The following is a 15,905-nucleotide window of genomic DNA, read 5'->3' on the forward strand; positions in this document are numbered from 1 at the left end:
TAAATGCTTGTCCATGCTGTTTGTTGGTGATATTTACGCAGTGCTGACAGCAAAGGGTCAAACACTGTTCAGACAAATGGGCACTGTGCGTATGCATGTGTTTGCACATGTGTTATTTACATATATAAATGTGTGGAGTTCTTTCCCCTAGTTCCATCTACTCAAAAAACATTCTTCTTGGACACAAGATAGAGATCTATCTTATATAAACCTTTTTTTCCCCCTAGATTTGTCTATTAATAAAAACATTCGTGATAGGAGTTCCTTATTCACAGTTTTTGTCACACTTGCAAGAAAGAAGAAAGTATGTTAAGCACTGTTTTGATGGAGAGGTGTTCTGGGCAAGTTGTATTTAAGCCAGATAAAAGAGTAAAGCACTTCTTTTTTAAAGCCAATTTCTGTAGAGCCTTCATGTGCATAGAATTCTTAACAAATGGAATTACATACATACCAAAGTAAACAGACTATTTTAATGCCTCTTTCCTACTGCCATTTTTCTATTACATATCTACATACAGCCTACCACGTTAGTGGTAAGTTATATGTTACAATCACATCCAAGATGCAGTCCATACCAATCAGAAATAACCCATTTTCCAACTGCTCGTTTAAAGAAAATTCAAACTGGATTACAGCAATCATAACCTCACTTCTTCCATTCTATTCCTGCTGGATAGGAAGTAGCAAAACAATTTCCAACCATCAGCAGATCAGACTGATATAAAGTATAGCACTGCGTATGTGTCTGAGATGGCAACCACACCTGTTAGCAAAAACTTCTAAAACAAAACAAATCAAGCATGTAGAAGGGATACTGCCACTTTCCATTCCCAGAGTCATTAGATGTAGACACTCAAAATTCTTCTTCTTCAACAGCAAAGTTATTTTGCTTCTTCCGAACATTCCAGTGTAAACACTCAGCCAAGCTCTCAAACCAGTCGCTCACAGGATCTCGGAAACAGATCGAAGGAAGGGGATAGCAAGAGGTAGTGATGCTAATACTGCAACAACACAGGAATACCTCAGGTCAGTCAGTGGCAACAAAGAGCATTTTAATCTCTCTCTCTCTTATTCACTAGCCAACCTAGTGCTACGTTCAGCAAACTGGGTGAAATCAGAAACCAATTTACATGCACATCTAAACAGAGTGTAAACAAGCAATAAAACAACAGCGTGGACAATAGTTTTTTGATACAGTGAGAACTCATCCTTGACATCCTGTATGGCCTTCACACGCAGCACTGAGGCAAGGGAACATTTAAGCCACCGCCTTGGCCTTGAAATTTCAAGTTTCAGCAATATGCAACATGACTACAAAGTCTTGCTTCTAGCAAAGGACCAAATGCCAAATGTGATGCTTGAAGCCCCAGTCTCTTGATCTGTTCCACAGATCTTTCAATCAATTCAAGACAGTGTCAAACAGGAAGAGAAGAAATATCCCAACCTCTGTCACAGAGGCCTTAAATCCCCTCCCTTTGCAATGAGTCACCACGTTTTTCACAAAACAATTGCATTCTGCTCACTCAATATTAATAGAACTGCAAATGGCCACTGCCATTCACGAAGTTAACATGGCTTAAGCCATACGGCATCGTTCAAAGCCACTGCTTATACCAACACTTGCTAGTTTACATCTTAAGCTAAGATCTTCTAGACAAATCTACAGAAATTTCTGAAGATGTCCATCCTCCATGCCAAGTATTCAATGTTTACATGCTTCAGTCTTACTAATTCATTTGCTTTCAAAGATTTAAAATAACAGAAGAAATTCAACAGTTCTGAGACAAGTGTATGAATTAGTACTTCTTGCACTTGTAAAGAAATGCTACAATCTAGGGAGATCTTACCTGTCTCCATGGCATATTTCCTGTCTCTTCCTTCCATCAAATGAAACCCATGCTGTATTCCTGGCATCTGGGGAGAGCATAATCTGAAAGAGAAAAACTGAACTTCAGCTCCCAAATCTATATTTCTGAGTACAGAATTTACATTAACTCCATATTCAGGTTTTACAGGCTTTTTTTTCCTCTCCTACATGACAGCCTTAACAAAAACAATCAGTGAGTCTCAGATATCTTTAATTATTTACTCAAAATCTGAAATATTTGTTGTTGAAAGTAATTTCACTCAAATTCTACTGGGTTTAAATGCACTTTAGCAAAAATGATCTAGTGTTTTCTTTGTCAGAATACAAACATACTTCAAATTTGCAGAAGCTTACACAACAGAAAGCAAAGTGAAGTCTTCTCCTAGCAGGCATATTATTTTAAGCAAAGACCTATTCTTTCACCCAGACTTGATCTGGTCCAAATGAAAGAACACAGGAGATACACAGCAGTTCCTAAACTCGTCCATTTTGGCCAGCTTTGCACGGTTATTACAGAAGTTTTTAATTTGAAAAGAGAACTAATACAAGCTAACCTTGAGTTCCACTCCAGCAGGAACAACAATAGGTCTGAAAGACAAAGAGTGAGGGCAGATTGGGGTGATCATTATTGCAGGAACATTTGGGTGAATCATAGAAGCTCCTGCAGCAGCTGCGTACGCAGTGCTACCAGTCGGTGTGGAGACAATGACTCCTGTGAAAGAAGCAAAATGTTCACTTAGTTTAACATCAGAACCAGTGCTGTTATATTGGAAAAAATCTAAGAAACACGACTGTTAATGAAAATGAAGCAGAGACAACATCAGCTTGTGTTAACCTGCAGCTCTTCTGTGAAGCACACAAATCAGAAACTCTTCTAATTCTGGCCTGGTGTGTTTGTCCTATGAGCTCACATAAGTTGCATAAACTTCTAAATCTCAGGTTACACTTTTTTTTGTAACACAAACATTCATTTGTCTGTAAGAATTACAGGTTAGCAGCTTTTAAGATGAACTTCTCTATTATATCTCTTAGAAGATATTAGTCATTCAACAAATTCCAGATATCTTCTGAGCTATTTCTTATTCCTTCATCTAACATTATACCCAAAGAAGCTGCCACTTGCCTTCATGAGTGCACAAAGAGAAAGCTTACAACACTGAATGCTTCCTCGATAACTTATGCATTCCACAATGCAAGACCTTCCTATTCTTTGCAACCTCAGTGAACTCAAGCTTGAGATTTAGTTTCCATGTGAAAAAAACAGCATTCAGTAATAATTACAGCAGTCTACAAATGAAGTGAGAAGCAGTTTAGCTCAAGAAGCAAACTCACCATCTCCTTGCACTGTTGTTATCAGGTGTCCATCTAGAAAGACATCTACATTGGAAAGGTAAGAAGAAGGACCACGATCCACCACAACTTCATTTAGGACCTGCCATAACATCAAATATCACTACTGTTGACTTGGGACTGGATTAAATGACAAGCAGAAACATGCTTTCCAGATCTTGGAAAAATTCACCCTGATTTAGTACCTGTCAAATTTTGTTGTCAGTTGAAGGATTTTTATTTATCTAATTATGGGATGTTAAGAATTCAGAGTATTACCAGAAGATAGTTACTAGCAATGTGTGGGGTTTTCCTTTCTGCTTATAAAGTCTGTAAGCTTTTCCGAGCTACATATTTATTTACAAAGTAGAAGTAAAATATCAATGTAGGAAATGACAATATTAGCACTTATGGCTGCAGAAAGTAACGAGGTGCATCATTTTCTCATGACTTAGTGCACGTGCTGTGTACTGTACCAACATGGTGTACATAGCACATCTCTCCCACACTACTGGGCTACTGTAAGAAAATGGTAAAGTGACGACAAAGCACACATCCAGCAAATTACAAAGCATGTATTAGGGGTTTTTTTGAGGTTCTGGTTTTTTTGGGACACTGACCTGATATTGCATAATTTGCTTGCCCACTTCTTTCTCTATATTTGTAGGCACTACTCCATTTTCTTCTATGCCATTCTGTACCGTCAGCTTCTCTCTGTGCTCTTTTACCACTTTCACTTTCAGCCTGCTTCGCAGAACAAGAGCTGCATTGCCTAGAATTGAGATACAGGAGAAAGTATACAAGAATGATATGCTACTATAGTAAACAAAAAGGAAATGACTACCAATCTGTATCAAATACCATCCACCTATCCCCTGTGCAATGATCCCAGCATCATTCACAAGAGCACTGTCTATATCTAGGCAAAGCTCGAAACAGATTTTCAGTATTCATGAGCAAAAATCAAATCAAATCTGAATCTTCCCCTCTTCCCTTACAATTTAAAGGAATGTTAAAGTTTCACATGGATATCATCAACATTAGAAAACACTTAGGCTCATGTGATCCTCACTGAGACTGTGGCTTAGTTCAGAGAAAGCAAGGGCATTACAAACACACTAAAAGAAAACATTCCAGCAGTGTGAGAATTTTATATATCTTTCTCAGAAATTTACTGTGAATTTAAATCCATCTCCTATCAAAGAAACAAAACATTTCTTCAATTGTTTCAAGTGTTGCCTGACTTTTCACTCTTCAAGCACTGCACTGCTTAGAGGAACAAACTACCAAACACTTCACAGCTGTCCTCTGTTACTTGGTTACTCCTCGTAGGACAAAGTTATTTCTTATCCATTTTTCTTTACAAAAGAGCACGGAGAGCAGAAATTGAAAGGGGCAACACAATGCTTTTGTTAGTTAAGTGTAAGTTGCTTGTGACTATGGGACTACCTAAATGAGTTGGTTAAGAAAATTAACCAGTCTTGGAAAAAGCTACAGAAAATGTAACAAAAAGAAACACCACACCTTGTCTCCTTAAATTTACCTTCTATAACCTGAGTGACTTGGGACTGAAAATTCTCAAAATTAAATGGAGTAAGAAATCCAAGGGATCCCAGATGAAAAGCCATAACTGGAGGTACACTACCCTATCAATAAAGAAAAGAATTTAAAAGCTACTGAATAAAAGCAATTCATACTTCAACTAATTGCCTGTAAATACTTTGACTATTAACATAACTTCAACTGTTCATAATAAAAACTAATAATTAAATTAAGCAGCTCATACACACGCTGTTTTCAGAAGGTATAGGGTAAAACATGCTTGATTAAAAAAAGGAATCAACAATGAAACAGTTTCTGACAACAACAGAAAAAATTATCTTCAAATATTTTAGAAAAGAAAAGAGGCCTTTAAGCCTATTTCTAAAATAGACCAACCTGGAAGAGCGAAGAAGCATAAAGCAAGGTCCCATCTCCTCCCAGGCATATGATAAAGTCTATTTGATTGGAGATATCATCATAATCTGGAAGATATATTTAAATACAAGTTCTGAATCATGTTCTGTCAAAGGTCAAATTCCAGATGTAAGATATGTGCACCATGCCAAAAAAACACTACAAGTTAAGATTAACAACAGTGTGCAAGAGACAGATTGGTTTCACAACCTTGATCCAGTACCAAGGAGACATTAAGACCAATAAAGGCTATGCCTCAACTTTATTTTCAAGGATTCGTTACCATACCTTCTCGAAAGGTACAAAATTTCTTCTTCACTGGTCCAAAATTATCATCATTTGCAATAGCAGGGTCTTCCAATACTTTTTTTTCTACATACACTATCATGTTGTTTTCCTAAAAGGAGGTAAGATCAGCTTGTTAACAACCTCTTAAGTATCAAAGTATTTGATTCCCTCCATAATTTGAATCAGTTAAAAACACAAATAAAAACACATTATTTTTATTGAAGTGATCTGCATCTTTGGGTTGCAGGACTTTCTTTCACTATTATTCTTAATACACCACATGTGGCTTAACTCTAACCAGAAATGTGCAGCATACATAGGCCATCTGATACATAAAAATCAGCTCTGGAACTGGAATTACATGATACAGTAAACATTTCTGCTCACTCGAGGCTCTAAGTATTACATTTGCTGTCCTATGTCTCACAATTCAGATCTGCACACAGTATGAAGGAAACAGCTTTGACTTTCCCTCCAAGTACTGTTCCTCTGAAACAAGTTTTAATACTTCAGTGCAATCCTGTTTGTGCTGATGATTTGTTTGCACTACGCAGTTCTGTGGATTTCACGTTTAACAGAATCAATAACTGAAAATAATTTAGATGTAAGATTTCTCATCATGGTTAAAAAAACCCCGAATTTAGATTCTGTTACCTCAGTAAGATACACACAGAGCTCCTTAAAAGGCTGCAGCAGACTGGCATCACGTATTTTTTTAATAACAAGGACACTCTTGGGAGGTTTGTTCCATGTCAACCGCTGGCTTGCTGGATCCTGAATGTGCCTGGAGAAGAGAACAGAATGTAACACAAACCTTCAGGATTGTTAGGTTAAAAACATCATCTTTTTAAATTAGAAAATGTCACTACAAAGGAAAAACAGAGGACAAAGCACTGAGTAACTGAAAGAAGGGGCAGAGATGTACTGCAGCGCCTGTAGATTTACAAAAATTTGTTACTACCTTTTGCTTTGACATCATTTTGGCCAGGTAAGAACATACATCTTATCCCACACACTGCTGAGACAATACAGAGAAGGACATAATTCTAATGATGCCTTCTCCCCTCGTGAAACCAATAAATACTTTCCTCCACCAAGATTTCACTGATTTCAGTATCCAGTCACGGTTTTCCCAGTACAGCCTGAAGTCTGCAGATACAGGAACAAATTGCAATTTTTTAAATATAAGAATGAATTCAAAACTACAGTATCCCCAGAAAAGGGCACATATTTCAATAATTTAGACACATATCTGTACTACATCCTCAAGGGAAGCCTCAACACTACAACAAACTGTACATAACTTCTACTCTAGGAAGTCTGTAGCAACTCTTCCTATCAGAAAAACTCACTCAGCTTCATGTTGCTCTGTAACACACACCATTATTTAGGAACACACAGATGTATTTTCCTTCTTCATTTGGATCCGCTGCTGAGCTACACAATTTTACTGCTATATTTTGCATACAATGAAATCTCATCCTTTTCCATAAGGTGCAGATATAATCCGTAAAGCAAAGTAGATTAGTATCCATGCTGAACAGCCAAATTTAGAGATTTGGATTTAGTACTTCAAGAGTTAATGCAAAACAGATGATGGTAACGGAGGTGGAATAACCTGCTCATTTTGCTGTTATGAAAAATGTTCACATTCTACATAGAGCAGAAACTGTAGTCTAGCACAATTTTGTTCAGAAAACATCTATTTTATAAGATCAAATTCCTCAAATCTAAATACTGCTCAAAGGCAAAAAACACGTGCATGGAAACCACGCCGAAAATACATTTCAGCACAATCAGAATGCCTTGTAAAAGCTGGCAGAGAACTGAAGATTGCAGCAATGCTTTTCACCTAATGAGCCCGGAACGAACAGATTTCCTTCCAACAAAAAAGACAATCTGCCTACTTTAGCTGTACTCACCAATTCCATGTAGCTCTAACTGAAAAATTGTTCGTAACATGCTTTAAGACCTTCATGTTCGTTTCCAGAAGTCAGGCAAAGACAACAGCTCCAAAAAAAAAAACAGGCTGTGCTGAGGTTTTTACTGATTCTTAAGAAACTTCTGCCTCAAAAAAAAAAAAAAAAAAAAAAAATCCCATCCAGCTAAATCTTCCCAACAGTCACAAGAAAAAGTTGAAGCTTCACATTTAGAAAATTCACTTCAGAAAACTCACAGCCTTCAGACAGCAGAGCTCAACACTGTGACTTAAAGAGACCCTGATTAACTGACGCCCTTACATAAAAAGATTTTCTGTTACATTTCCCTCCAGTGAAGAGTTTAATATTACCAGTGGCTGTAGAAAAGGAAAAAAAATAACCAAAAAGGATACGGCTGTTTTTAGAAGCCATAAAACAAACAAACAAAACCTTTAAAGTAGTAAAAACAGTAATTTATAACTTGGTTTTCAAATAGTCCTTTCCTCTGACGACCTGAGGGTGCCCCAACCTCCACAGCTATTCTGCACACTGCACAGCCTTGTCCCTGGCAAGCAGTGTGTTCAGTATCGCCTACAGCCTCTGTGCTCAACTGATCTTGACACTGCCATTATATGGTGCAAAGCTGGCTCAGCCCACAGGGAGGAGCATATGCAGCACAATCAGGTGGGTAAACATGCAACGCAGGCTGGGTTTGCAGGTGAACTGCTGCATACGAAGTCGCCAACTTCAGAAGAGACAGAAAGAAGGAAGTTCAGATCCCCATGTACTGCAAGACTTCTGCCACACCTCTGCAGGAAACACTGCGCCACCACTGCTGTGTTTTGAGAAAATCACTGCGATTTAGGGAAAGATCTAAGCGAAGAAATACTTCATTCAAATACCTTAAGTTTAACTGAAAGCCAAATCAATAAAATAGAACTTTACAAAAGGACACAACTGTTTGCGTATCTGCTGAAAAAAGCCTTATTTCCACAGTAAATTTACCAGCAGAGACTAAAAATCCCTTGCCTTATATTCATACACTGAAAGCATCACAGACGAAATATTAAAATTCAAACCACTCATTCAAACAGAAAGCTTCCCTTGGATGAGATTGCATAGTGCACACAGCCATTCCTCCACCTTTTTCACATTTTTCCATAATAATTTCTGTCCTTCTGTAGCTGAGAAACAATTTTCTTTATGGAATAAAGAAAATGGTACCAGCAGCTTCTCAGCATCATAATTAGATTGCTATATGGGAGTTTGATACGTGGAATTTACTGTCAGCTGTGTTGGAAAGGCTTTGTTATTGTTGCCATTGTTGACCACATTTTAGGAACTGCAGATTATGCAAAATACATGTAAACAAAACCCCAGTACTTCAAACTATTTGCATGCTCTGTTCTATTTATTTTAAATACAAAATGCTTCATTTTTTTTCTTAAAATAGATCCGTTGTGCTGAGAAAAAACTCCATTTGAATCATCAGAACATTGCATGAATTAATAACGTTAAAAGGGCATTCATTCCACTGATTGATGTCTGTTGCCCTGTGAGAAGTATTCCAACTGGCAAAACTACTATAAAACCATCCAGAGAAATACTGATTATATCCTACCAGCCCTTTCAGCATGCAGATTAAGGCAACGTGCGATCTGAACTGCAAGTCAATTTTTGCAATACAGATCCCAGCACAACAACACTGAGTTGGGACGAGTAGCAGGAAAGCAAGCTGATCTTCTTTCACGTGGAATAAGCATCATGGCAGTCACTTGACAGGTACTTACATAATCGTTTTAGGATTTTGCAGCATACAGGCCTTTGGTCCAAACGTGGTCACTGGGCATGGTCCATGCAAGGAGCGTGTCCTCCTGAAGTTAAGAAATACATAAAGGTGATGGCAGCTAGGGATAATTAGCTCCCCAAGCACCAAAACCAAACCAGACATCTTTGAAAGAGCCGCAGTAGGCAATGAAGGACAAAGTCCATCTCTTAAACTTCCACTGGTGGGTGACTAGCCAATATAATTTTATACACATTAGCTCACACATTTCAAAGCTAAATTTTAACTCCTGTACCTCCCTCCTTGACAGAGACTTTAAAATTGAAGCCACACTCACAGCTCATGCCCTCCTAAGGCGAGCATGCACTAAACCCAAGCACAGTACCAGTACCTATTTTTCTTGTATTCATTTAAACTTCACTGTGCACAAAGACCACAGCCTCAGATCAAGGTGGTTCTGTGAACTCATGTCAAGCATGTCAAAGTTTCTGTTTAGTCACAAATCTCCTTGACATTACAGACCAGAACAGTATGTCGGCCTCTCATGGACACAAAAAAAACCTGTAGATAAATTCCAAATTATAAAAACAAACTATTTTCAAGGTCTCACTACAGCAAAAAGGAAAAATGTGAGAGAGAACCAAAAATATTTTGTCTACACATTTAAGGTAGCACAGAAATTTACAAACAAGAAATCAATTGCTACTGACCAAATTTACCAAAGTCAACTATTAAGAAAGACCAGGCTCATAAGCTCAGCCATTTGAGCAGAGGAGTGCTTGCGAGGTTAATTGAATCCCCTGAAAGGTACAAAGACATCCCAACCTGAGACTAATGCTCTTTTTTAATCAAGAGAAAACAAAGCCAGGAAGCACAGCTCAGGCATTTTTGGCTTCTATCGTTCAGCGGCACGCATGAATTCCATCACATAAAGAAACAGACCACACAGCAACCTGGTAGAGCACACAGCCTGCGCTGCCAGCAGAAGCAGCACGCTGCTAACAGAGTGCGCTCAGCACACCTTGCTTTTATGACAGCACTTTGGGATTGCACAGTAACGTTACCTCTCCCAGTGTATATCAGAAATGCCAACTTGCTAACAAGGAAGTGCACCTTGATCACTCCCTAATGAGTGCCAAGGGGCATGTTTTGCAGCAGTCAGAATATTTTACAGTTTTCTTAAGTGCTGAACCTGAATTAGAAGTTCCAGCAATAGGGGAGAAGAGGAACAAACAGGAAGGTACAAAATGCCTGGTTTTCAAGTAATTTTCAAGAACCACCTACAAATATGAGCCTTAGTGCTAAAGGTGAAGCAAAGCAGAAGTGCCACGACACATCCAGGATCTCGTTTCCAAGAGATCTCAAATTCCAGGGAAAAAGAGAAGACAAAACTTAAAGTTCATCAAATAAATTACAACACAAATCTATAAGATAACACCAAACCTTCTTAGAAACCAATGCCTCAGATCGTTAACAAACAATTTCTTTGAGTATGGAGAAAAATCAGTATTTTTTCATGTATTTAATGACAGTTAATACAGTATTAATCTTTAAAGTGATTAGATCTGTAGGGTCATTTATCCTCAGCCTTAAATTCCACCCAGAACACAGGACTGCTGCTGGCTGTAGGATGAGATGATGTGGAGCAAGTCAGAGCTGTTCTGCCTTACCCACCTCCCTCCTCCTGCAGCAAATCTGTATATGGGAGTAAAACCATTGCGTCATGTTGAAACGAGTAAATGCTATTAGAATTATTCCATTAAAATCAAGTGGGAAATATGCCTTTCCTGTGCTTAATTGAATTAACACAGGAACTGGTAATTAACCTATTCCTTGCTAGTAATAAATCACTGCTGCTCTGCCTATTATAGTGCATACTGTGCAGTAGCTCAGCCTGGCCTGATGACTCACTTGCGCTATGAAATCCCACACATCAGATTTCTACTGAAAATCAAAAACAGACGACAGATTCAAGTCATAATATTTTTTCCATGTCTAAGAAAACATGTTTGTGTAAGATTTTAATTATGATAATTAACGTTATTTAATGTCCCATAACAAATACATTAAAGTTTTGTTTAACTTACATTCAAACATTTTTTCCAGGCACATACAACTGTTATTTAAGCATGTTAAAAGTTTACCTTATTTATGTTAAAAGAGAAATATGTGAAAATATGCACATTATTAGAGATATTTAATCTATTTAAGAACAGTTACATGTGAAATTAGGACAGTTAAACAATACTCTGGTAACATCACCTGCCACATTTTGCTCCACTCCTCTACCACTAACTGCCTTTTTTGTCCTTCTCACCCAGAGGTACTTATTTCATGTCACTCTTTAGCTAAACTCCCGTCCTACAAAGAGGCATCAAATATCCACATCTGAAGATTTAAGCAGAGCAGGAAAAAGACATTCCACAGAAGGATTTTAATGTAAAGACTTACCTATTGGCTGTGATACATAACATAGTAGCTAGAACAGTACAGTCCTTTGTGAATATTTCCCAAATACAACGTATCAGCTGAGCTACTTATGCAAAGCAAGTATTTCCAAGTATTAATCTCTTGAGTGAAAGGCTTTTATTACGCCTCCTTTCACCACAAAGCTTCCCCGGGATCTTCAGGTCTCACCCACATCACCTCTGCCTTGCAACAGCAGTCCTGCCAGCAAAGCAGTAACTCTGGAAGAGAATTTCATCTGTTGAGCAACTCCTTTGTGATTCTGTCCATGCCTCAACCTTACGCTGGATCACAATATAAGTAAGGTAAAGTTCTGCTGCCATCAAGACTCACTGTTAGCACAGCACACCACCCAGCCTTTACAACAGGTCCAAAGATCACAAAATCAAAAGTTCCATCCAAGTTGTCCACATGACGAAGGGCATTGCGAATACACCAGGAATTTGGCTCAGTGAAAAAATGGGCGTTTCTCAGTGTTGTGATTAGATTTGCAAGCACCTGCTTATTTGTGCTGCCTCATGTTACAATATAACCCTAATTCTCACACAGCCTTCAGTACACAGCACTATGGCTCCAGTCAGAGCATTTACAAAAAACTGCAGGTGTGCCTCTGCTATTTTTTTTTTGAGACTGCAAGCTCTGCAGATATCAGCTTTGACAGCTGTACCATTTTGATTACAGGTCTGATCTTGGTGTAGCCCCAGCCTTCCCCTTCCTGACTTCCCTTTGGACTAACAACATTTTAAAGTGCATTTTAAGGTTACCTTCAAAGCAAGACTGCAGGTATATAAAACCAAAAGTAAAAATTAAGATCTGGATATCAAAATTTCTTCCATTTTTCTTGAAACTGGGAAGAAACAGAAGCCATACCGGAATTCTTTGGTGCTTCCTAGGGCTGGGGAAGCAGACAAGCTTCGTGACTTCGCTCGCCCCCGGCTCGTACTGCTCCACTCCTCATCATCATGACACGCTGAGCAATGATACGCAGAATCCGAGCTCACATCAGCCTTACTGGTACACAGTTTCTCCCGATTCATCTCCATACTGGAAGTGAAAGAACCTCAGAGAGGGAAAAATTTAATTCCTGTGGAAAAATATCAGGGGAAAAGAGACGGGTAAGGGAGAGAAGAAAAATCCCAGTATTAGCAAAGCTAGTGGAGCTCTTAGGCATGAATTGACGCTCTTTGGTGGACACTTCTCAACAAGATCTGGGCAGTTGAGAAGTTCTTTGAGGTCATCACAAGACACTGGAAGGAAAAACAGACCAGAGCTGAAACTCCAGTGCTCCTAGATTTACAAGAGCCTCCACGTAAATCTGTTGAGTACTATTAGTTCAAGACCATCACGCTTCCAGCTACATCCAGAAAAACAGATATATGTTAAAGACTAAAGAGGCAGAAGAGCATTAAATATTTGCTAGGAATCGAGATTCAGAAAAGTCTACAAAATCTATTAATCAATGCATATCTCAAACAAACAACAAAAAAAACCTACATCGAGCTACAAAGGAAAAAAAAGTCACAGTGAAAAAATAATTGAACAGTGTAACTTTAATAAACTTCAGTCCTCCACAGAACTGAGATTAATACCAAGCTGAGAAGAGATAAAACCAAACCAGAGCAGAACACTGAAGATCTCACACCATCTGTGACAAATGGGAGAGATGGTCCAAACCAAAGAAAATGAAACCTGATAAGCACCAAATATTTCATCCCACACCAGTCAGCACGAGGACAGGACAATGAACAGCTGGCAGACTGCAATTCTGCATGAGTAAAAAGCAACACAATGCATGAATACTTCAGTATTACAAAAGTAATAGGAATCCCTTACTTAAGTTTGCATCGTTATTTGAACTAAGTAGAAAATTTCTCACAATAAAAATAGAAAGCAACTTCCAGTGTGTAAAGAAACACCGAACTATGAACAAATCCTATCTCAGATGAAGCTTACAGGAACAGTATGTTCCTCAAATTATTCAAGCCAGGGAAAAACATTGGCTCGTTAGACATTTGCAGATGTTTCTCAACCAGCTTTCAGCACACTGTATCATGTACAGAACAGTTACTGTAACTGTTAAAACAGACTTTGGCAACAGAGAACACTCAGAATGTTTGTCTGTAAGGTTAACACAAAAGGAGAAACATTAACAATTTAACAAGCGCTGTGCTTCACAGTATCTCAACTTCTACGCAACAACAGCATCAAGAAGAGAAGAATCGGTTAGGAATACCGGCTGGTTACTGGCTCAGACACAGTAATCTCCTAATGGCAGCAGAGCACAGCACAGCTCTCGCAGCAGATCGGGTTCACCCCAAGACAACGTGGTCACCAAGAGGTGCAGTTAGACCCAACCAGTAATAATTGATAAGATCCTGCACTTGTAAAGATATCAGTGTTGGGTTGCTGGTTACACATTGCTTGGCATCACCAGTGACCACGACTTGGGAAATTCCCCGTTCAACACAGTTTTTATTTTAATTATTGAATTTCAGAGATTCAAGATAGAGATGAATGAGCCTTTTCTGATATTTCTTCCCCACAGACAACCAGGATTCTAATGAATACTTTTCCCAGTCAAATAATGAACTAGATTCTAATTCACCATCTGATTGTAGCACTCACATTTGCAATGCACTTGCCATTTCAATCCAACACACCTAACAAAAAATCCAGTACCATAATTTGCACTTTTAACTCCAAGGACTATTCTTTATAGCCAGAAATCACTACGGCAAACAGATAACCCTTGTGTTCAGTGCACCTGTATCACAGGGACCAAACAGGCTTCTCAAGCATCTTTACATACCCAGACTTCCACAGACATTGCTTTCTTGCTGATTAGTAAGGAGTTACAGATCTCAGTAAGTCCTTGCCAGCACACTACGCTTTTAGCTAATATAAACCATAACTAGTATGTTTATAGTGAGCCAAAGTTAATCCCTATGAGTAAATACATTCAATTTCTTAGAACCAACAAAAATGCCAGAGATAATTCCTCATCCATGGCACAGATCTCCCCCACGAGAATAATCTGGATAGGAAAAAAAAAACAGCCACTGGACTGGTAGAGGGGGAGAAAGCAAACAGATACCAACAAGCTATTTATTACCAAAATCAGCAATGAGGTATTTCCAAAAGAAACCCTGTCTGCACAGAATTTACCTAGATAATGATACTCTAGCTAAGTTTAACTACATCTTTTGTTAGTTCTCAATGCCAGCTTCTCAGCTGTTCCAGTAATACTGAGTGCAAATCAGCAGTGAGCAATCTCTCATCATCTCTTGCCAATCCCCTACAAATTTACCTCTCAAATTTACTTATACAGCTTCATCTACCTCAGGGATACTCACATAGCTCCATATACTTGCAGCAAAGTATGTGGAAATTCAAAACCTGTGAAAGAAACTCATGCAAAGTTACTTTTTTTCAGTAACTGCAATTGCTGTGCACCCAGCCTGTGCCGGGATATCATCCTTAACTGAGAGACACAAAAAACAGCAACGTACTTCAAAAGCCATAAATAAGGTCTGTTTCCACATGGCTTTGTTTGAAAAATCTTCATCTGGCAGATGCCATCAGTAAAGAAAATAAAACTAGGAGTAAGACGTTGCACAGATCTACCACTGCACGCAGCCTAAGAACTTGATATTCCTCCCATGTAATGCTTTCTGATTCAGAACGTTTTAAACTGCCTCTTACACCACGTTCTGTTTAATTAACATCCCCTCATAAGACCTTCATTAAATAAGCAGATCTGACATAAGGGCAAAACCATCACCGACCAACTCCCAGGACTGGATCCAAAAACACAAAGCACGAGTCAACAAACTGCAAAGAGGCTGCTCTGCTCAAAGTCATGCCCCAAATTAAGAAAAACAGAAAAGATTTAGGAGTTCAGCATTCCAGAATAAAAGACAATTGCAAGTTAGCATTTCAATGTTTAAAACTGTGATATGCAATAGCAAGTTGAGTCACCTCTCTCTCAGTCTCCAGCTGTTTCTTTTTTAATGTCATATATCCCACAAACGGTCACAAACCACAGCTTCAGAGAGGTTTTGTGAAACCAACTTCAGATGGGAGGAAAGAACAGCAGAACATCCCAGATGTTTTACTGCCCTGTTAGACTATTATTAAGGAATCACACTCCAGATCTACTGCAAGAATCCTGGTTAAAAAACAAGTCTGAAGCAATTTTACTAAGCCTCCATTCAGATGTAACCCACATCCTGTTGGCCAAGAGCTATGCAGACACATCTTAAACCGTGATCTTCTCTGCTGTTAGATAACAGGC

General features: G+C 38.6%; 1 protein-coding gene across 1 annotated transcript; it reads right to left on the reverse strand.

Moving 5' to 3' along the window:
* Positions 1-853: 853 nt before the first annotated feature.
* NADK (NAD kinase) lies at positions 854-12,654 on the reverse strand (the record flags this gene model as incomplete). The annotated part of the gene is made up of 11 exons (XM_079545402.1): positions 854-1,001; positions 1,848-1,930; positions 2,422-2,579; positions 3,200-3,299; positions 3,817-3,968; positions 4,740-4,842; positions 5,135-5,220; positions 5,441-5,549; positions 6,095-6,224; positions 9,150-9,233; positions 12,482-12,654. The coding sequence occupies 11 exons, from the start codon at positions 12,652-12,654 to the stop codon at positions 854-856; spliced, it is 1,326 nt and encodes a 441-aa protein (XP_079401528.1).
* Between the last annotated feature and the right edge of the window lie 3,251 nt (positions 12,655-15,905).

The sequence above is a fragment of the Tetrao urogallus genome (assembly GCF_951394365.1).
Source record: "Tetrao urogallus genome assembly, chromosome: 21".
Taxonomy (NCBI): Eukaryota; Metazoa; Chordata; class Aves; order Galliformes; family Phasianidae; genus Tetrao; species Tetrao urogallus.